Source organism: Aotus nancymaae, unplaced genomic scaffold, assembly GCF_030222135.1.
Source record: "Aotus nancymaae isolate 86718 unplaced genomic scaffold, 86718_ANA_hifiasm-v0.15.2.pri h1tg000040l, whole genome shotgun sequence".
Lineage (NCBI taxonomy): Eukaryota > Metazoa > Chordata > Mammalia > Primates > Aotidae > Aotus > Aotus nancymaae.
The window spans coordinates 79,275,668-79,300,334 of NW_026988454.1; the positions used below are offsets into that span (position 1 = coordinate 79,275,668).

General features: G+C 35.2%; 1 protein-coding gene across 2 annotated transcripts in view; it reads right to left on the reverse strand.

Moving 5' to 3' along the window:
* The window catches only part of ZNF292 (zinc finger protein 292), a 111,329-nt gene that overhangs the window by 17,124 nt on the left and 69,538 nt on the right, over positions 1-24,667 (reverse strand). Inside the window, exons 5-7 of one of the 2 annotated variants that reach the window (XM_012444243.2) lie at positions 11,012-11,214; positions 3,050-3,186; positions 542-683 (exon numbers count right to left, since the gene is read on the reverse strand). In XM_012444243.2, the coding sequence (XP_012299666.2) occupies positions 542-683; positions 3,050-3,186; positions 11,012-11,214 (482 nt within the window). Of the gene's footprint in view, positions 1-541; positions 684-3,049; positions 3,187-3,709; positions 3,728-11,011; positions 11,215-24,667 lie in introns of those variants that run through there. The other variant, XM_012444245.3, reaches the window with a different exon arrangement.

Consider the following 24,667-nt stretch of genomic DNA (forward strand, 5'->3'; position numbering starts at 1 on the left):
ACTAAGCAATCCCAACCAGGCTAGATGAGGCTCAGCATTAGTTCAGGCTTTCTGCTGTTTTAAGTTTTTCCTTTTGTTGAGCCCAACTACTCCTGTAATGTCAGCTGCTATACACTAAAAAAAAAAAGTTTGTTTTATTTTATCAAGTATTTATGGCTGTTTGTAGAATTTTAGATAATGTAATTGTCCCTTCTGCTAGCAAAGGAACCTATCGCTATATTCTTCTTCATACTTTTTAAATTCCTATAGCCAGATTATCAAAGTAGTATAATCCCTAGCACCAAAACAGAAGAATGATATAATTTAAGTATTACATATATTACTTTTCTTCTGGCTAAGTAACAGCAAGACCCTGGATCTCAACTGCATTTTTCAGTTTTTCTGTGTCAAATGTCTTAAAGGACTAACAAGAAAATGTTCAAAGGACATAATGAAAAGTTTTAAAAATCACTGGAAAGGGTGCCAAAAAAATAAAAGTTATAGTCTTTTATTAAAGATAATGTATATATTTTAACCTTAAAAATACTTTGATTGTTCTTACCTCTGAATTAATAACTTTAATCAGGAAGAAAATGTGATACACTGTTTTCGTTAACAAAGAAAGTTGACGACACCTCTCAAGGTACACTTGTATAGATGGTTCTACTCTTTGTTGTAATTTACTCCAAAAGAGAGTAAGTTCCCTTTAAAAAAAAAAAAGTTATAATAAGAAAAGTTGGAGCAGTAATGTAATAATAATGGACCATATCAGTCCAGTCATTACATCTGAAATTAAAACTGGTTTTATATTCCAATCCTATGTGCGCACCTAAGTTTAAATGCAAGAAAACAGATTCCAATTTTCTAAATACCAAATAAAACCAGGATATGATTTATCATTTTATTAATATTTTTCAGTCCCAGACAGAGAAGCACCACCTTTTACTAGGAAAGCATCTAACACCTTTTATTTTTTCTGAGACAGAGTCTCACTTTGTTGCCCAGACTGGAGTGCAGTGGTGTGTTCTTAGCTCACTGCAACCTCTGCCTCCAGAGTTCAAGCGATTCTCATGCCTCAGCCTCCCGAGTAGCTGGGATTACAGGTGCTCCACACCATGCCTGGCTAATTTTTGTATTTTTTAGTAAAGATGGCATTTCACCATGTTGGCCAGGCTGGTCTCAAACTCCTGACCTCAGGTGATCTTGGCCTCCCAAAGTGCTGGGATTACAGGAGTGAGCCAAAGCACCTGGCCGGCATCTAACATTGAAACAAGTTATACAAACGATAGCTTTGAGCCACATGTGAACTTTATGTAATAAGAAAGCTCAAGATGTGTGTGTGTGTACATACATACATATAAAGCATATCAATGACATAATGATTTTTAAAAAGCATTTCTTTTATCTTCTAACAAATTTAAATTAGATGAATGTAAGAAACAATGACAAAAAAAAAAAGAAGAAACTAATCTGTGCCACAGTAATGAAACAATGAAATCAACTCTGAAAAAAAATTTCAAGATGCAGTAACAATGTATATTTCATAAAAAGTAATCCTACTGAAGTTAATTTTCCTTTTACTTACCATCCTATTTCTCTTGTGTTCCATGAATAACTTCCACAAAAATCTTCCTTGCTTCAAATTTTTCCACCAAGTATTCTTCATACAGTCCTTTCCTATTAGTATTTCTTCAGTTTCCACTCCTAGCAACTATGTCCTTTTCATTACCTACTTGAATAACTTGCTCATTTACTGGATTTTAACTTCTATATTGAGGACTTTAAAATCTGTTTCTTCAGTCTTGACCACATTCACCTCTCTAGTTCTTTATATAAGATTCTCCACTTTGAAGCTTAATGCATGAAAAAAGGTGATTGCCGTTCTTCCCAGTTCACCATCTTTCTAATTTAAGGCATCATTATTCCTGACTCTATCAGCCTCTGCTTTGTACCATCCTGAATAACTGCTTTCTTCCACATTTGTTTCACTTGATCCCATGTCAATAAAGTAAATAGCCTTTATAACTTTCCAGCTGAACTATTTACTGGCTTTCCAGTTGATTTTCTGTCTCAACTCTGTACTGCTACTTCCTTGTCTAACTCTGCCCTCACTATTGAGTCATGAATCAACTCACAGCTGCTTATCTTAAACAGTGTTTCTTGAACATAAACATCTATGTTGCCCTTCTATTCAAGTTTATGAAACTCAGATTTTGATGACTTTGTAAAAAAACAATGTAACACATTAATTTCTTAGTCAACACTGATTTTCATGCTATTTTAACTAGAAAACCTATTATATACTTGTCCTCGATAAAAACACCTTGTTTATTCTCCCTTCAGAATCTTTCTGCCTTTCACATCAATCCTCTCTGTATTGCATATACTATTTTTCCTTCGTAACAAAGCTCAATGCTCAGAAATCCTTTATAAGCTTCAATCTTTTTTGATTACACAACCATTGATTTATCTCGCCTGTTCTATTATTCATTTGTATGCTGTCATTTGGTAAATATTTTTAAATGTTGGAATTCTATAATAACCAAATTTTCTTATGTGTTCCCATAATATCAATGCAGCGCTGAAGACTAACAGTGCTGTTGACTGACCAGATAAATTCAGTGTTAGCTAAAGCTAATTTAAGGCAGCTGATCTTAAGTGTTTGCATTAACTGAAACCAACATTTCTGTTTCCTGTAGCCTCCCAAAGGATTATATATAACATGCTCTGCCCACTTGAAAATGTACCATACAAAAAAAGTGGGTTGCTTACATAAATAAAAAAAATATTACGGTGGCATTAGACAAAACAAATCTTTCTTTCACTTAAAAATTTCCTGACCAAAGACAATTACTGCTATGCACGCTACGGAATTGTGTGGCCTTTAATACAAAAAGTTTTTAAAGTTATAACTACTTGATAATCAGTTTGCACACAACATGTAATATCTGAATATAAGCCTTTTGTCTTAAAAAGACATTAAAATATGTTCCTAAGCTATATAAATTCTTGCAGCCTGTTTTGTATTCTTATTTAACAAATATTTCTTTAATAAAGAAAATCAACTCACCAAGCGCAGTACATATCTCCTTGTTGGAGCTGACGTGACAAAAACGCAGTACATAAGACAAGAGCACTTTTTTCATCACCCTCAGATTCTAAGTTACAGATCATTTCCAGTGCATCTTTGCAATCAACTTCTGAAATCTAAAGAAAAAGCCAATAGAAATATGCTACAAAATGGTTTTATATTAGGATATATAGCAATATACCTTTAGTTTTTTATTAGATATTTACAGATCATTTTCATGAATAAAATATCATTAATTCATAACACTATCGAGTCAGTCATAATTGATCATTATTGGGACAGAGACTGGATGCAGTTTTAAAAAAAACACGTTTCTTTATAGCCAGTAGAAATTTAAATAGTAATTCTGAGAATATTAAAAAAACCAGATAACCAACTATTTAAGAATTTACAAGCATTTATATGTAACTAACTGATAACTATAAGCACTCTCTACCCATTAACTAAAATCTGATAATAATAATAATAAAAGTGTAGTACTTTTATTTTCCCCCTTTTATACACTGATTTAAATAAGCATTAGAATCAACAGAGACACACAGAGAGGTACAATGGATACAGACTAATAAACTATTCATGAGGGAAAAAATATAATACAAAGCATTTTATGTAACTGTACCACTTTTAAAGTAAGCTCACCTCAATTTTCTATAAATCTCCACTATTTTTCTTTTCATATAAATTTACTCCATCTCAAAGCTTGCCAACAGTCATGCATGTGCACGTATAACCTAGACGAAGGCAACTTGCTTCATTTAATGATGCACTTAAATCTATAATTTATTTTTTTAAATTAAAATTTTATTACCTCATTATAATGATGTACTATATAAAACGAACAGACTTTACCTGTGATTGCTATAAGCATCTGCTATAAGACAAGGGATGTGACAAACAGCAATCACAAATTACCAGTGTTCCACAGAATAGCAAGATTAATTCCAACATGGTACAACTGACAGATAGCAAAAAGAACTGAAGACAAAACACAGGCCATTAGCACTCATGAACCACAGAGGGGACTATGCCTCTCCTAGTTGATTTTCTCTTTCATAAAACATTGAGTAAGCAAAAGTGTGCATATATGTAAAATGTAATGTGTCTAGGATTCAACATATATGTAAATGGGGAATGGGGGTACTCTTGAGGTCAAACTTTAATAATGAAGATAAATGCTGAGGGGCAATAGATTCACAGGTTCTATTCTACATATTAAATTGGGCCTTCTTAGAAAACATTAGGATAAGGGGAAAAAAAAACATCATGTGTTCAACATAAACGATTTCCTAAAGTAATTATGAAGTTAGTGGAAGAGTTAAAACTAAAACCTAGTCATGTACTACCTGGTACAGTGTTCTTTCCAATGCTCCTCTGTCTGCCTCTTTTTAAAAAAATCTTTATAAGCAACTTCATTTAAGCAAATAAAAAAAGGACTTAAGGATATATATTCATAAAGATTTAAAAACATCTACGATATAGTAAACACATTTCAGACATTTTATATATATTATTATTTAGTCATAATTTTTCCACTAGGTTACGGTATTATCACTAACATTTTATATACAGATGCTCTGTGACTTCTGATGGGGCTACATCCCAATAAACCCATCCTAAGTTGAAAACAATGTAAGTTGAAAGTGTATTTTGACTTAAGATATTTTCAATTCAGAGTTAAGTTTATCTAGGAGTAACCCCATCCTATGTCCAGAAACCTACTGAGTGTGGATTACTTTCACACCATTATAGAGCTGAAAAATAGTAAGTTAAATCATCATAAACTGGGGGACCATCTGTATGATGAATGTGCTAGGTAAGTGGTCAAGCCACAAATCAAATCATGTCTGGCTGACATCAAAGATTCAAGCTCTGGCTGGGTGCAGTGGCTCACGCCTGTAACCCCAACACTTTGGGAGGCCAAGGCAGGTGATCATCTGAGGTCAGGAGTTCGAGACTAGCCTGGCCAATATGGTGAAACTCCATCTCTATTAAAAAATACAAAAACTAGCTGGAAATGGTGGTGTGTGCCTGTAGTCCCAGCTACTCGGGAAGCTGAGGTGAGGATACTGGTTAAACACAGGAGGTGAAGGTGGCAGCAGTGAGCCAAGATTGCACCACTGCACTCCAGCCTGGGTAATAGAGCAAGACTTGGTATCAAAAAAAAAAAAAAAAAATCCAAACTCTTTCCACTTCATCACAATATATTTTAATCAAAGTTGTATTAATTTTAAACAATTACCCTGTCAAACTCATGCAGACAAACTGCACTGTTTGCAAACAGCTTGCCTGGTAGATGCTACAACTTCTTTTAAAGAAAGAAATCCTAAGAGATTAAGTTGCTTGTTCAAAGTTATACACTTAGTGGCAAAGTCAAGATGTTGACCTAAGTTTAGCTTCATAGTCTGTGCTCTTTCCAGAATTCCACGTGCACAAGCATACTAAGGCCATATATTCATACGTTGAAAAATAAGGATTTTTTATTTGTTCAGGTTTAATAAAAATCCTTATTTCTTGAAAGTCTGATTTATTTGGAATCTTACCATTTTTGTTGTTCTTCTAAAACCTAAGCCATTCTTAGGCCAGGCATGGTGGCTCACATCTGAAATCCTAGAACTTTGGGAGGCCAAGGGGGTGGATCACCTGAGGTCAGGAGTTCAAGACCAGCCTGACCAACACAGTGAAATCCTGACTCTACTAAAAACACATAAATTAGCCAGGTGTGGTGGCAGGCGCCTGTAATCCCAGCTACCTGGGAGGCTGAGGCAGGAGAATTGCTTGAACCTGGGAGGTGGAGGTTGCAGCAAGCTGAGATTGTGCCACTGCACTCCAGCCTGGGCAACAAGAGCAAAACTCTGTCTCAAGAAAATCAATCAAACCTAAGCCACTCTTGCTGATTGCTCTTATGGTACCAAATTTATATATTATGTATAAGAAAAGAAATTTATTTGCCCAATGTTATTACTGTCATTAGCTTACTCTTTTTTTTTTTTTTTTGACAGAGATTCGCTCTGTCACCTAGGCCGGATGGAGTACAATGGTGTGATCTTAGCTCAATGCAACCTCTCTGCCTCCAGGTTGAAGCAATTCTTGTGCCTCAGCCTCCAGAGTAGCTGGGATCACAGGCACGAGGCACCACGCTTGGCTAATTTTTGTATTTTTAGTAGAGACGGGGTTTCATTATGTTGCCCAGGCTGGTCTTGAACTCCTGACCTCAGGTGATAAACCTGCCTCAGCCTCCCAAAGTGCTGGGATTACGGTGTGAGCCACCGCACCTGACCAGCCTACTCTTAATATTTAAAAATATAAATGCGTGACTGCTTATGTGTATTTTTTCATATACACACAACATACCAATGGAAACATCTGCTATATTCAGTAATACAGAAAACTTCATTTTTCATAGGCATACTAATGAAACCATTTTTATGGTGTACTCGGGATCCTTCATTTCTCTGATTTGCCACTAGATGGCTGTCTTGAAAAAATATGACATTCAATGGAACATAGGAATCATATATAAACTAGTAAATTACCGAATTAAAGTTATGAAAAGTGAGACACGGCCACCAATGAACAAGAATTATTTAAGAATCTAAAGCAGCAAAATTCAGAGATTACCAATATATTATCTACATAGGGACTATATTCTCTATTTCTTCAAACAAATGAGCAAAAATTTAAATACCAGAAAATTTACAACTCTTAATAAAGTATTTAAAGCCAATTAGAATGATGTGTTTGTTAAAAACACATTGTGCCAAATAAAATCCCTTTGTAAAGCCTAACAATTATTTCAAAAATGTAAATAATAATCTGTTTTAACATGGCTCTTTATGTCAAGTATTCAAAAAATAGAGAACACTATCAATATTTTTTATGAATTTACAAAGCGTACTTTTAAAATGTATTGGCCATAATCACACTTCAAAAAGTTTTCAGTCGGGTGCAGTGGCTCACATGTGTAATGCTTAGCACTTTGGGAGGCTGAGGTGGGCGGACTGCCTGAGCTCAGGAGTTCAAGACCAGCTTGGGCAACAAGGTGAAACCCTGTCTCTACAAAAATACAAAAAATTAGCCAGGCATGGTAGTGTGCGCCTGTAGTCCCAGCTACTTGGGAGACTGAGGTAGAATTAATTGAACCCAGGAGGCAGAGGTTGCCGTGAGCTGAGAGCACGTCACTGCATTCCAGTCTGGGCTACAAAGCAAGACTGTTTGAAAAACAACAAAACAAAACAAAACAAGAGTTAAAAAAAAAAATTGATTTGCTTATCAAAATAATACTGCTTTCTATATAGAAAATAAATGTTAAACCTGTCATTACTAAGAAAATGTAAGACCAAGAGTTAATCAAAATTAACTCTTGGGCTAGCAAATGTTTAAAAGACTAAAAATCTCTAGTGTTAGGAAAGAAGATATTTCACATATTGTTTTTGGAAACATAAATTGCCATAATCTTTACTGGAGGATAGTTTGAACCTATCAATTTAAAATGTATAGATTCTTTGATTCAGCAATTTCACTTCCAGAAATCTACCCTACCAGTATACTCCCACAAGGATGCAAGGAGGTATGTTAAAGGCAACAATGTAAGTGTCCACCAATCTGGTTAAAGATATTACAAATCCATACTATGGAATTATGTAGCCATGAGAAAGAACAAGGTTGATCTACATGGAATGATATGGAAACATGTCCACAATAACGGGGAAAAGTGACTGGCAACCAGGAAGTGTGTATGTGGTTTTAAGTTTTAAAAATGCACGTATGTGCATAGAAAAATGTCAGAAAGATTACATACCAAATTTCAATCTTAATAATAATTACCTAGTGGAGTGTTAAATGGGGAAATGGGATAGTTATAGAGAGACAAGATAGAAAATTTTAGTTTTTAAATTTCTATATTTATTTTAATGACAAAACCAACAGAAATAATGGATCTAAAGTCTGCTAACTTTTTACTATTATACAAGAATCCAGGCCAAAGTTCATTCCTTCCAGAAAAGCCAGGTAAACACTCATTTCTCCCAACCCTATTCTGCCATCTACCAAGACTAGTTGCTATTTCTTTTCTTTTTTTAAAAAAACAACCTATGGGGTACCAACTAGCTGCTATTTCTATCACACTGAAAGGGTCCAAAGGGTCCTGGGAAACAGTCAATCCCTTGCCTCACCTGGACAAAGATTTCCTCAGAAAGATCACCACCAATCCAGGCCACTGCTGACTCCTAACAAAAGTCTATTCCCACTATCCTCTAAGGAACACATAAACAAAACCAAACCTCAAATACTTGTAAGAACCAGGCAAGTAACGTACAACAATGAAGTGGACAAAGAGTAGGGTGGGCAAGAGAGAGACAGAGCATACAGTGCACCCCTTCTAAATAGGGCAATGTCTCTGGGTGGGGGACTAAATCTTAACTCACTCACCATAAATGGAGCAAAGAACAAGTTTCTAATGCGTTTATAATAGAAACATAAAAGAGCCATCAGCTCTCTAAGCAAAAAAGGACTTTTAATAAAGTAATGTTGTTACTTTGTAACAAGAGACTTCTAACAAAGTGATGTTACTATGTACCTGTAGTACTATGTATGTGTAGACTTAGATCTATCTGTACTGTTCTGTACTGTATGATCTAGTTTTTTTTTCCTGGGATGGAGGAGACAGACCTTAGTGAACCCTGCTTATGAACATGAAATCTTTAATTCTACCTGCTTAACATAAGAAGTGGGAGGGAAATAATTCCTTATGACATTAGAGGTACTCAGGCTCTTCAGAGAGAATTTTCCTGATCATCTCCCAGAGCATGCTGGACAGCTGTTACTTAACTCTGGATAATTAAACCAAGAAGGACTTAGGCTCAGTATTGCAAGACTGGATTATTGAGAGAGCTATAAATACGGATTTTTTTTTTTTACTGGATTTTTACTTGAGACACAAATTCATAGTCTTCAACTTTAAAGCTAACCCAACAACTCTATGTTTAGATAGTCAATTTCCTACTAGAAGATACGCTTCCTATAGATAAGGGCCTATGCCTTATTCACCTTTAAAGCCCACCTCCCTCCAACCCCCTAAATACTTATACAGAAAAACATCATTCACCCTTAATATACATCTATGGAAGGGCAAGGGAACGTAGATGTACCTTAAAGACAGGGATAGAACTGATAATAAAAGCTTTAGTGGCACTGAAAAATATCTGAGATGTAGCAGCACAATAATTAATGATTTTTTTTAATGCTACACATGTCAAAGGTGATTTCAAGAAATTTTATGCATCTGCAAATTAACTTATCTAGATGTTATTTTCAACTAATAAGAAAATGTCAGTCCTTCTATTTTACTCTCATATACAATAGCAATGAAAAGGCCAATTACCTATAATAAAATAAATAGTAATGAAAAAAATGTATAGACTAGACAAAGTCAAACTAATGGTGATATAATATCCTAGGCTACAGACCATGGTTCTACTCTAGAAACTCTCTGCCATTACTCTTCCCAGAGACCTCACGTAAGAAACTCAACAGGTTTTTTCTACTCTTGGTCCAAGCCTTACCACTTGCCTCCCTACTTGTCTGTTCTCAAGAAAAAACATCACACAATCATCATTACAAACCTCATGTGGCATTCAGCTTTCTGTATGAGGCTACTCTGCTTTGAGACTGATGACAATATCTCTCCATCTAAGAGGATCACGCATGCACTATTAGTTTACTTCTCTGTCTTATATCTCAACTTTTCCCTTAACATATCCTTATGTTTTTCCTACAATCCCTTTGTCTTTCTCTCTATTGTTCTGGAGTCAAACGGTAGGTATATTAGAGGTGTAAGACACTTGACCAATGAACACTGACCAATCTAATAGAGGTGTTTTTTTTTTTTTTTTTTGAGATGGAGTCTCGCACTGTCACCCGAACTGGAGCAGTGGCTCAATGTGGCTCACTGTAACCTCCGCCTACCAGGTTCAAGCAATTCTCCTACCTCAGCCTCCCAAGTAGCTGGGATTACAGGCATCTGCCACCATGCCCAGCTAATTTTTTGTATTTTTACTAGAGACAGGGTTTCACTATGTTGGCTAGGCTGGTCTTAAACTCCGGACCTCATGATCTACCTGCCTTGGCCTCCCATAGTGCTGGGATTACAGGCGTGAGCCACCATGCATGACCAATCTACTACAGTTTTATCTAAATTCTTTAAATATACATGCCCTGTTTCTTGATGAACAACTTTTAATTCTCCTACTACCCTGTCTCCAACTTCCTTTTGGAATTGTTAGTCCCCCAAAATGCAAAATTCTCATTTGGGTCATGATTCCACTCTCAGAATTCTGTAGTCATAAAACATATAAATACATGAATACTATGCTTTATACCAAACTAGAAGTGAAAACAGAATGTCTCAGAGAGAAAATAAAGTTTTACATTAAATATGCAAATAAATACGTACTCAAAAATTATAATCTATATGGAATTATAGTGTATCTGTTCATATATATTCTATATATAGAGAATTTATATAACTTATCTCAACGTATTCCCAGAGATAAGTCATAAAAATTCTATAAAGTTACTTAAATTAGTCAGTTTAAAAGATCTGCAAGTATCTTGATGTCAGAGAAGACTGAAGTTAAGGCCCAAAGCTGACAAATATAGATATTCTACTAAACTGTTAAGCCACCACTGACTTTCCCATGATTTAGCCAAAGCATTTAAAAGATCTATATTATTTAAAACAGAAATTAGGTGCAATCAGTTTACATATAATTCTAAAAGCTGCTTAGAATCAAGGTGTTACCACCCAAGAACATATCAAAAATCTAAGATTGACAACAATGATCTCTTCACTAAGAGAAAAGAAAATCAAAGACCTTCTAATCTAATTAAAAATTAATTTCTCAACTTTAAAAAATAATTATTAATGAAAGAAAACATACTCACCTCTTCGATTAACTTTTCATTTGGTGATGACGTACAAAGGCAGACAAGGTACGTTTGTTTAAAACTACCTTTTGTACCAATCTCTGGATGGTCAGAACACAGCTTTGCTAGAGCAGTTGCTTGGCTTAACTGATTTGTTTTGACTAGATGTTTAATTCTCATATCCAACAAGATGGGACCCTCAAAAGCTAAAAATTCATTCACTTTAAAACACAAGACATAATAGATTATTAACATTTGGTAATAATTAATTTGCAATACAAATACTTATAAGAAATATATTTTAAACATAGGAACTAAAATGCTTTTTTTCATATTTTCCTCCATTTTCTATTATTGCTAGTAAGGCTATCACAAAAGACCTCATAAGCAAGAAGAGATTATATTGCTAACTCTTAAAAGTTGCATTAAGTACTTTCATCCCTTACATAAGATACCATTTAGAATGATTATTGAATGTTATTAAAATTACACTTATTTTTTTTTCCTACAGCAGTTATTCTTCTACATCAGCACTTAGCATCCCTAAAATCTGTAATCCTAGGGCATTACAACCTTACATGATGAGTAACAACAAAAGCTGTTGGGTCATTCTAGAAGAAGAGACTCTACTAATATTTTGTTCAATATTGATGGTGCAGTTTTCATTTTACAAAGCTGAAATCTAACTTTTAAAACTAGATGTTTTAGAATGAATAAGAATGTCTATAGAAAAATAAATAAGATGGGAGAAAAGTTTGCCAAAGGATAAAAATACTGTGGGTTTTGTGCCGTTATTTTCAAAACATCAATGAATAAACTCAAAACAATCACTTACGCATAATACATTTCTACTTTGTTCAAACCTCTGACTTTCCTAGTGCTTGGAAGAATTTTTATTTTTTGTATTTATGAAGAAGAATTTAAATTTTAAAAAGTGCAAGTTTAAAATCTTCCCTAAGTGTTCTTTATCAGAATAGAAATCATGTTTAAAAATTTATTTGATGATGGCTAGTCTGAAACCTTGAGAGGACTTTTAGTATAAAATTTAAAATGCCCTATGAATAAAACACATTATCTTCTCTACTTGTGATAGACTGAAAGATAAGTCTGGTAAGTAATTTGCAGGTTAGAAGATGGAATATGAGATGTTCTTTACTTCCTGAAATATTCTTTGTTTCCCTCTAGTACTTTCATTTTTAGATCTAACTGTATTCTACTATGAAAAGATTACTCTATAAAATGCTATAATCATGACTCCTCGGTATTAAAACCATAAACATATAAGCAATAGATACAAGATCTCAAATTGAATCCCTTTCTTGAAGTCTAGACCTTTTTACCTGCTACCGTCTATTCTTTACATTAGACTAAATCAAAAGGCATAAAGCATAAGCACAGATTAAATAAAGCATATATTTCTGGTGCCTCTGATTATATGTCTTTATGAGATAAAAGGCATTACTTTTCTTTTTTAATATTGCATGATCCTACTAGGACAATTATATTGCAATTACAGTTTAGTTCACTGCCAAAGCAAAACATTTTAAATATAAGATTAAAAAAAAGTTATAATAAAGTTATTCTGGCTATAAAGTGCTTTACTTTCCTAATTCAATAATTTTCTCCAAAGGAAACTCTAGAGATACAGGGAATTATTTCAAATATTCTCACAAAAAGTCATAATCAACAGACTCTAAAAGATCATGGTGAAGAAATAATTTAAACGTGGTAAGTATTTAACAAAACTGATGGTCTCAATCTCAAATAGGCCCTACATTCTCAAATAGCAGCATTTAAGTTAGAATGACAAATTGTGTAATTTCTGTATTAGATCAATGTAGAAAAATATTAATATTGTATATTTCAAAACCATAGGCTTTTGTCTTTTAATGATGGGAAACCACTGCCATACTTAGGGCAAAATGTATTTCAAAAACATATAGAATATTTGAGTAGAAGGAAATTTACAGACCATTTTGTCTGCTCCATCATTTGGGAGATGAGTAAACTGAGGCTCACAGAAGGCAACTGACTTCCTAGGGACATAAAGCCAGTTAAGGACATAACTAGGAGTATAATGAGTCTTCTGATTTCTAACTTTATACAGTGTGTGACAAGAAAAAAAGGGTTTTTTCTATTTGACTACTGGGTCTGCTTCTAATTAGAATGGCACCTTATAGCAGTAAAAACCTTTGAAGTAGCATTAGTCTTTAAAGGAAGATAATTACATATTCTGAAGATCATGATTCAAATGGATTACACTCTATTCAGTCCTACTGACAGCTCACTTCTCTCCCTCTACTTCTTCACTACTTCCCTCCCCCCCCACTTCTCTGCATCCTTCTCTATTTCTTTGCAATCTAAGATGGTTTTCCTTATAAAGTTACAATATTGCAACAAAGATTGTTTTCATGCTTCTCAGACTTATCTTTGAGTAGCTAGACATACCAAATTGCACTCTCTAGCCTGCTTTTCCCACTCTCATCCCACAGAAGTATAAAATATTTGTAATTTTACTCATGTGTTGCCTCTTTATATTTTCTCTATAGTCACAGACTTCAACAGAAAAGCAGGCTTTACTATATTTGGGTGTATCAAGAGAGCTATATGACACAGATAAGGCTACTTCACATGGCAATATAAATAAATGATATTTAACCAATTCAATTAAAAATGTAAAAGAGCCTTCTTCCTATGTCACTTTCATATTAAAAAGAAACTATTAATTTCTAAATTAAAGATAACTGAGTATAAAATGAGTTGATTTTCTGTGGTAATTACACAAGTATTAACTGTGTACTATGAACCACAAGTTACACTAGGTCCTAGATTCCCACTAAAGTGGGGTCAACTCATTTACTGGGTTTCTATTCTCATGCCCAGATTTGCACAGGATTTCCTTTGCAGCATCTTTTACCAGCTGTTTCAAAAGCATCTCAAACTCAGCATACAAAATCTCTACACCACAATGTGTGTCAACTCCACACTTCCATCTATTCAGTTGTTTTCAAGGCAGAAACTTAAAAGTCTGCCTTAAAAATGTCCTCTCCTACTTCCTTTTCACCCAGACATCAATCATTTAATAATGTCACTTCTAATGCCTCAATACTCAATTCCATTAACTTTTCTCCATCGGCACTTCCACACTGTTCCCCTAACCCAACCCCAGTCCAAATCACTAATGTGGTAATAGTCTTATTTCCTATAACCTGCTAGTCTTCTCTATCTACTCTTACCACCTCGTTCACTTCACTAGGATCCAGGGTGCTGCTGGTATTACTTTAAAGCACACAGCTGATTGTCTTCCCTGTTTAAAACCTTCTAGTTGCTTTCCCTTGCTTTCAAAGGGCAAATTCCAAAATTCTCATCCTGGCCTACATGGATTTGCATCACTTATCCATTCTAAAAATATTTAATTTGTATTTCTCTTAGATACAATTCAGCAATTAGGCAAGAAAAATAAGAGACATCAAGACTGAAAAGAAGTAAAATCATCTGTTAGCAGATGACATGATCTTATATGTACGAAAGCCCTAAACATCACATTAAAAAAACCACTGCAGCTGGGCATGGTGGCTCACACCTGTAAACCCAGCACTTTGGGAAGCTAAGGAGGGCGGCTCATGAGGTCAAGAGATTGAGACCATCATGGCCAGCATGGGTGAAATCCCGTCTCTACTAAAAATACAAAAATTAGCTGGGCGCAGTGGCACGCGCCTATAATCTTAGCTACCCGGGAGGCTGAGGCAGAAGAATCGCTTGAACCCGGGAGGCAGAGGTTTCAGTGAGCCAAGATCGCGCCACTGCACTCCAGCCTGGTAACAGAGTGAAACTCCATCTCAAAAAAACAAAAACAAAACAAAAAATCTACTGCAACTAATAAACAAATTTGGCAAAGTTGGAAGATATAAAAATCCACACATAAGTATGAGTTGAATCTATATATTAATGAACAATTCAAAAAGGAAATTAAGAAAATAATTCCATTTACAATTGCAACAAAAACAGTAAAATAGGAACAAAGCTAATCAAGGAGGAGATGAGAGACTTATAGACTAAAGATTATAGAACACTGCTAAAAGAAATAAAGGAAGTCATAAATAACTGGAAAGGCATCCAGTTTTCATGGATGATAAGACTTAATATTAAGATGTCCATACTAGGGAAAGTAATCTATAGACTTAACACAATCTCTATGAATATCTCAATGGCATTTTTTTGCAGAACTAAAAACATGCATCCTAAAATTCATATAGAATCTTTAAGCCAAAATAACTGACAAAGAACAGTAAAGTTGAAGGTCTCACACTTCCTGATTCAAGATTTATTACAGAGCTCAAGTAATCAAACACTATGATACTGGCATAAAGACAGACATGTGGACCAATGCAATAGAAAAGAGTCCAGAAATAAACCCTATCATATATGGTCAAATGATCTTTGACAAGGGTGCCAAGATGATTGGAAAGAACAGTCTATTCAGCAAAGAGACTGGAAAAATTAGATACCTAAATGCAAAGGAATGAAGCTGGATCCTATTCCTGCATCATATGTAAACATTAACTCAAAATGGATTAAAGACCTAAATGGAAAATTCAAAACTAAAGAACTCCTAGAAGAAACCATAAAGAAAAAGCTTTATGACAATGGATTGGCAATGATTTTTTGGCTATGACACCAAACATGTCATAGACAACAAAAGCAAAAATGAAACTATATCACACTTAAAAACGTTTGTGTAAAAGGACACAATCAACAGAGTAAAACTTATCAGAGTGAAAAGGAATGAGAGAAAATATCTGCAAATCATATGATAAGGGATTAATATCAAGAATACATTAAAAAACTCCTGTAATTCAACAATCCAATTCAAATATGGACTAATTTACTTGAACAGATATTTCTAAAAGATAACACACAAATGGTCAATAAGCATATGAAACATCACAAATCAACAGAGAACTGCAAATGAAAACCTGTAGATATCACCTCAGAACCATTACGATGACGGTGACAAAAAAAAACAGAAAACCAGTGTTGGTGAGGATGTGGATTAACTGGAATCTTTGTGCAATACTGTTAGGACTGTAAAATGATGTAACCTCTATGGAAAACAGTATAGAAGTTCCTCATAAACTTTAAAATATAGCTACCACATGATCTAGCTATTCCACTTGTGGGTATAAACCCAAACCGAAAGCAGGGTCTTGAAGAGGTGTTTGTATTCCTATGTTTACAGTAGCAATACTCACAATAACCAAGAGGTGGAAGCAATCTGATGTCCAACTACGATAGATAAATGAATAAACAAAATGTAGTATAAACATACAATGGAGTATTATTCAGCCTTAAAAAGGAAGGAAATCCTTTCACACACTACAACACAGATGAATCTTGAGGACATTATGCTAAGTGAAATAAATCAGAGACAAATATGGTATGATACTGTTTATATAAGGTATCTAAAATACTCAAAGTTATAGAAACAAAAAGTTGAATAGTGGTTACCAGGTGCTAAGGGGGAAGGGAAAAAGGGAGTTGTTTAATGAGTACAGTTTTCATCTTAGGGTTCAACATAAAGTTCTGGAATCTGTTTACAACAATGTGAATATATTTGACATTACTAAACATAAAAATAGTTAAGATGGTACACTTTATCTTATGTGTTTTTTTACCACAATAAAAAATACATTAAAAACAATTCAGCATTGCTGGTAAAAAAAAAAAAATCCAAATTAAGACGTTTAATAAAACATAATGCTTCAAGCTCTAGAATACTAGTTGTTAACCATGGCTATACAATTGTCTTGAACTTCTAAAAGGTATTTAATACCCAGGGTCCATGCCCAGAGAGTCTAATTTAATTGGTATGAGGTAGGGTCCTGGCACTCGTCTATCTAAAAACTCCCCAGGTAATTCTAATTATAGCCAGTATTGAGACTACTGCTCATGGTAACTTCCAAATGACCAATTAGGGATAATCAACCTTGACCCCAACTCTTAAGGCCTTTCTTGAAGAAAGATGTTACATTTTCAGGAAACCGAATTAACTTTTAAAGATTAGAAAGTATTTCATATCATAGATGAACCCAGTCAGAATGCTCTAATTTTTGCATGAAATAAGATTTAATTATGAGTGTTAGATTTAACTAAAATCTGACAGATTTTTCCATGTAACATTATAAAATATAGCCAATTAAGGCCGGGCGTCGTGGCACATGCCTGTAATCCCAGCACTTTGGGAGGCTGAGGCAGGTGGATCACCTGAGGTCAGGAGTTCGAGACCAGCCTGGTCAACACGGTGAAACCCTGTCTCTACTAAAAATACAAATAATAAGCCAGGAGTGGTGGCAAGCGCCTGTAGTCTCAGCTACTTGGGAGGCTAAGGCAGGAGAATCAACTGAACCCAGGAGGTGGAGGTTGCAGTAAGCTAAGATTGCACCACTGTACTCCAGCCTGGGTGACAGAGAAAGACTCCATCGCAAAAAAAAAAAAAAAAAAAAAAAAAATTATCTCTTTCTCTCTCTCCCTCCCTCCAGGCAGGGCACAGTGGCTCATGCCTGTAATCCCAGCACTTTGGGAGGCCAAGGCGGGCAGATCATCTGAGGTCAGGAGTTCGAGACCAACATGGAGAAACACAGTCTCTACTACAAATACAAAATTAGCCAGGAGTGACACATGCCTCTAATACCAGCTACTGGGGAGGCTGAGGCAGGAGAATCGCTTGAACCCAGAAGGCAGAGGTTGCAGTGAGCTGAGATTGCACTACTGCACTCCAGCCTGGGCACTAAGAGCAAAACTCCGTCTCAAAATAAATAAATAAAATTTAATTAAAAAAAGAAGAAACCAAAGAGTGTATTTAAAAATCCTTTTTGGTAAACATGAAAACTTAGGGTCATGTAATTAAATACTTATGTTTAATTATGAAATAGTAGGGTATAATCTGCATGTAATCAGATCTGACCTCAGTCTATTTATCTGGGCAATATTAGTTATCACTTGCTCTCTCCTCTCATCCCTTCTCCCTCTAAAATATTATTGCATTGTAGGTATGCTAATTCTAGCAAACTAAGAACAATTTTTTCATGTTCACTTTAAAATGCAAAGTTTATTACTAAAATAAGGGCTTATTTCCCACAAACCATGAATGATTTATACGTATCATGGAAAAGCTTAAGCTTTAGAAATTTCCTTTGAAAACAAAAGAGTTCTGGGGGGAGAAAAAGAGAACTGCAGGGTTCAAGATGCAAGAATGGACTGGCAAGCTGACAAAAATGCAATTTATGCAACTGCAAATTAACCCAATATAGAAGTCAAGTGACTAAAAAATTCAGTGTGACTATAATAGGGAGTTGTCTCAGAGCTTAGATTTTAAAATAATACATACAAAAGAAGGAAAACAGGTTTAGGACCAAGGACGTACCATGAGTGTCAGACACTTGGTACTAACAACCTATGCAAAATGTTAATAAAGCTAACACTCAAGATGACATCCAACTCATCAAAAATGCTAAAAACATACAATTAAGAATGGTGGTACCCTCTTAGGGAAGTCTGCTACTTGGGTTTGATTATGTATTATTTATGATGGCAGAGAAAAGTATACTTATTCTACTCTTATGATAGTTTGATAAGCTTAAGATTTAAGAGTAGAACAAACCATAGAATAAGAGAAAACAGATGGCAAAATGTAATTTTCAAAACGGGGCTGATGGTACTTCTTGCAAAACTGTAGAAACAACAACAGATGTAATCCTGAATAAGAGTTTAAAAATTAATTATATTAAAAAGATGGGTTGTGATTGTTCAGAAAAAGAAGTGTGACTAGTAAGAGCCAAGATGAATTCACTAAACATAAATTAAGTTACACTTTTCACAGAAATTCATCTCAAAATGAATCACATACCCATATGTAAAATGCAAAATTACAAAATTTCTAGAAAAGACCAAAGAAAACTCTACATGGCCTTGGATTTGGGGAGGAGATTTTAGATAAAATACCAAAAGCATGATCCATGGAAGAAAAAACTGGAAAGCTGGACTTCATTAAAATGTAAAACTTCTGCTCTGTAAGTTACTCTTAAGAGAAAGGACAAGCCACAAGAGGATTCTGTCACAAGTGAGAAAGAACAGATTTGCAAAACACATATCTGAAAAAGAACTTGTACCCAAAATATACAAAGAACTGTTAAAACTCAACAATAAGAAAACAAACAACCCAATTAAGAAATAGGCAAGAGATCTGAACAGATGCCTCACCAAAGATATACAGATGGCAAATATGCATATGAAAAGATGTTCAGAATCATTTGTCATTACAGAAATGCAAATTAAAATAACAATGTGATATCACTAGATGCCTATTAGAATGGCTGAAATTCCAAAAACAGACAATACCAATTGCTCGTAAGGGTCTGAGCAAAAGGAATTATCATTCATTGCTGATGAGAATACAAAATGGTATAGGCACTTTAGAAGACAGTTTTTTTCAAAGCTAAACACAGTCTCATATGATATAGCCATCGTACTCCTAGGTATTTTCAACCAACTGATCTGAAAACTGACATCCACAGAAAAACCTCCATGCAAATGTTTATAATGGCTTTAATCAAATCAACAAAAACTGGCAGCACATACATCAAAAACTGGCATCCATTATATGGATGTATCACAGTTTGTTTAGCCACTCACCTTTAACAGGTGAATAAGCAATTAGCTGATTCCTTTTTATCACTAAATAATATTCCATTATATGGATGTACCACAGTTTGTTTAGCCATTCACCTTTAACAGGTGTGAATGGATACTGTGGTACAGTATCCACAAACTCATTGGTTTAACGGACACATAAAAACCTGGATAAATGTTAAACGTACAATGCTATGTGAAAGAAGCCTGAATGAAAAGCTTTAATTATATGACACTCTGAAAAAGTCAAAACTATAGAGATGGCAAATAGATCAGTAGTTGTCAGGTTTTTGGGAGAAGGTTGAATAGGTGAAGCACAGGTGTTTTTTTTTTTTTAGGGAGTGAAATAACTATGTAAAATACTGTAATGATGAACACATGACATTATTCATTTGTCAAAACCTATAAAACTATACAACACAAAGAGGAAATCTTAAGGTATGTAAATTGAAAAAAAATTATTGAGGAGGTTCAGGAAGCCCAAGATGGAATACAGAATGTGACAAAATAATCTAACTGTATTACAAATGTATGAAAAGAACCTCACTGAAAGAAATGGAGAAATAAGGTGCTAACCTAACTATGGAAATGAGTGGAGAATGTAAAAATAAAGTCAAAAAGAACTGCACAACAGGACTGTACTGTAATTAATAAAGCTGCTTCCTATAGGAGTATACTAGGATTAAGTAAATGAATGGCCAATGGTGGAAGAAGCTAGTCTGAAAGGCTAGGTACGCACTGTATAATTTCAATTATATGACATTTTGTTGAAGTAGGAGGCTACAGATAAGGGAAGGAGAGGCTGGCATGATCCTTGTGTTAATGAATTAGACTTGGAAACATCAATAAGAATTCATATTTAGTTTAATATGGATCTTGGTTTCTAATACCATTCTCCAATAAAAGGAGCAAGTGCTCCCTAGAAAAATGGTTGATTCCAGGACTCAGGCAGGAAATACGACAGATAAGCCTTGAACATACTATAGTGCCAGAAAGCAAGGAAGTAATCACACAAAAAACAAAACCTGCAGGGTGCAGTGGCTCACACCTGTAATCCCAGAACTTTGGGAGGCTGAAGCAGGCAGATCACCTGAGTTCAGGAGTTCAAGACCAACCTGGTCAACATGATGAAACCTCATCTCTACTAAAAATACAAAAATTAGCTGGGTATGGTGGCACGTGCCTATAGTCCCAGCTACTTGGGAAGCTGAGGCAGAAGAATCGCTTGAACCCAGGAGGTGAAGATTGCAGTGAGCTGAGATCGCACCAGTGCACTCCAGCCTGGTGATAGAGTGAGACTCCGTCTCAAAAAAAAAACCAACAAACAAGAAAACACAAGAAAACAAAAACCAAAAACAAAACCCATGACGAAGGACACAAGAGTCAATGGAAAGAGCTCCCATGCCAAAGCAGGAACAAATTGAGCAACAAAATAAAGTAATATCAAATTATGATCAAAGTATAAAATAAGTATGTATAAGGACATACTAATATAAATGACTGATTAAACAAATAAATAAATAGGGAGGAGACAAATTTCCTGTGTAGAATTCCAAATAACATGCAGACACTGCTCCCTTAAGGAGATGGAGCATAACTTCCCACTTCAAGTATGGGCTGCACATAGTAATTTCATTCTAACGAATAAAGCATGGGAAAGGAGAAAAGAGTAACTTCGCAGTGGAGAAACATGACACAGACTACCACAGCTAGGTGGTCTAGCTTCACATCAACAGTGGTAAGTTGGCTAGGTGTAGTGGCTTGTGCCTGTAATCCCAGCACCTCGAGAGGCAGAGGCAGATGGATCACTTAAGGTCAGGAGCTCGAGACCTGACCAGCATGATGAAATCCCATCTCTATAAAAAAACAGAAAAAAGTTTAGCCAGGCAGTGGCGCACACCTGTGGTCCCGGCTACTTGGGAGGCTGAGGTGGGAGAATCACTTGAACCCAGGAGGTAGAGGTTGCAGTGAGCTGCTGGGATTGCACCACTGCACTCCAGCCTGAGCAATGGAGTGAGATCCTTTCTCAAAAAAAACCAGAAAACAAAAAAAACACCCCCGCCTAAAAAAAAAACCCCAAACAGTGGTAAGTCATGTTGACAATATATATACCCTTTACATGATGTGATGACAATGGTACTTTACCTTTCTGGTCTTCCTCCTCAAAACCCATAACCCCAGTCTAATCATGAGAACAACATCAGACAAATCCCAATTGAGGGACACTCTACAAAATACCTGACCAGTACTCCTCAAAACTGTCAAGGTCATCAAAAACAAGGAAAGTCTGAAAAACTGTCACAGCCAAGAGGAGCCTAAGGAGACATGACGACTAAATGTAATGTGGTATCCTGGATGGGATCCTGGAATAGAAAAAGGACATTAGGTAAAAACTAAGGAAATCTGAATAAAGTATGGTTTAATTAATAACAAAGTATAAATATTAGTTTATTAATTGTGACAAATGTACCAAACTAATGTAAGATATTAATGATAGTGAAAACTGGGTGTAGGGTATATGGAAACTCTTCACAATTTTTCTATAAATTTAAAACTATTCTAAGATAAAATGTTTATATAAAAAATAAATCAGGTCAGACTAACCTCAGTATTGAGTAATCTTATGTAAGAGAACCTTAGTCAAACACTTGTTATGGTCTTTCACCAAATCCTTATGGACAGAAAAGGAGAACCATGGGCCACAGCATGTGGGAAAATAGGTATATTTGACAAAACAATAATAATCAATGCATATGGATGTAAGAACTAAAGGCAAGCACAAAGATTTTTGTAAGTATCCCAGAAGCTTGATTTCTGGACATGACCTTTCTATGGCTATGATCAAGAACCTGGATGCCAATAGGGTATATGCACATGAAGTCTGCAAAATGAGAGAAAACTGGGAAGGACAAAATCTTTGAATAATAAAATCAGGATTAAAAAGAATCTTGACAAGTTGGGGAGACAGAATGGATCTAATATGGTAAAATTAAACAGGAAGAAAAAGGTAATAAACTTGTATACCAAAAGAAAAAGTATACAAATGTAGATTAAGAAGACATAATTCAAAGTTAGCATTTATTTTTAAAAAATTTTAGGTGATTTTAGCAACCTCATTAAGTTGTGAAAATGACATGGCTGCCCGAAAGGGTAATGTCATCTTAGGTTACACGAACTTAAGCATAAATTGTTAGGATGAAGAGAAAGAGGGTACTACTGACCTCAAAACTGGCCAGATTATATTAGAGTTCAGATTAAATGCTGAGATTTACACATTAAAGAGAACCACAAAAACATAAAATGCACTCAAAGAGGAGGAATCACGATTGTAGATGTATAATTATTCCACATCAAAGTTTTTAAGTCTACAAAACTCCCATAAATATATACACCTACTATATATACACAAAAACTAAAAATTTTTTTTTTTTAAAAAAGAAGACTAAGTGTAGACATGATGGGAATCTTCAAAAATCTCAACTGCTACCAAGTGAAAGAGAGATTTATACTTTACTATGGCTTTAGAGGCAGCACCAGATCCAAAAGAGGGAAACTCCAAGAACTAGTTTTCACAATTTTCACAATGAAGATTTTCTACTTGCAGGCTAAGAACAGACCAAACTACCTAAGTACCATACTCTAGAAATGATAAATTAGTCTTTATCACTGATAAGTGAGGCTTATAAAATAAGGCTAATTTATCATTTCTAGAGTATGGTACTTATGTAAAGGCTAATTTATCAGTGATGTTTTAGAGGGGAATTAAAATTGTGTAACATAATTGAGCATTAAGTACCTTTCCAATCCCAAGATTATGACTAAAGAGAGGCATAAGTAACATTTAAGTATGCCTAAAGTTCCTTTGATATTAAAAACCATCTACTTGACTTATATTGGTTTAGTTATTAGAGCCACCTCACTCTAGGATACTCAAACTCTGAAGTGAAACCAGCATCTTTGAGTCCTGTCCACCCTTACTCTCCCAAATCAGAGTATTTCTTGGTTGAGCTGGGCTTTCGTAGGTCCAAAATCAGTCAATTGAAAAAAATAAACTAGAACAACTCAGGATTAATCAGGTTATTTACTGTTCAAATACTACATCAAAACTTCAAAGGCTTCATTATAAACAAACTAATGAGTATAACCTATAGTGGTATCCTCATTATTCTCTGAGCTCTTACTCTTCTCTTCAAACTTGCTGCAGGCTAGATTACGGCTGCAAATCTCTCAATCACCTAACATCTCTCTGGTTGCTTCATGAGCTGTACTGGATTAGTCTGGCTACCTACAATCCATCTAATTTGCGGAAAACTCCTCCTGGCTGCATAGTCCTAATTATTCCAGTGGCTATGACAGATGAAGATCAAGAAATAAAGCAGCACAGAGATGGGCAGAGACACTGGTTAACAGATACAATGTTAGGCACATTCAAACAAGTAAAGAAATCAAGCACATTATCTTTTCAAATAAAGTTCAAATGTCTGCTATGATAAAGGTTCCTTTTTTCCCGCTTTAGCATAATGTGTGAATTTGGCAAAATGCTGTTCAGAAATTGACAATGGGAAAAGGAGACACTCCTTAGAGTAAGTGCAACTTTATTTTATTAGCCTGGATGCAACAGGGCATAATAGGGAGAGGTTGATGTCTGACTTTAATCCTGACTCTGCCTCTCATCACTGGTAATGTGATATGAAAAAATCCTCATCTTTCTGCACCTCTATTTTCTCATCTGAAAAACAGGTGCCATAAGCCTGGCGCAGTGGCTCACCTCTATGATTCCAGGACTGTGGGAGGCTGAGGTAGGCGGATCACGAGGTTAGGAGTTTGAGACCAGCCTGACCAACATGGAGAAACCTGACTCTACTAAAAATACGAAATTAGCCGGGCATGGTGGCACATGCCTGTAATCCCGCTACTCGGGAGGCTGAGGCAGGAGAATCACTTGAACCTGGGAGGTGGAGGTTGCAGTGAGCTGAGATAGCGCCA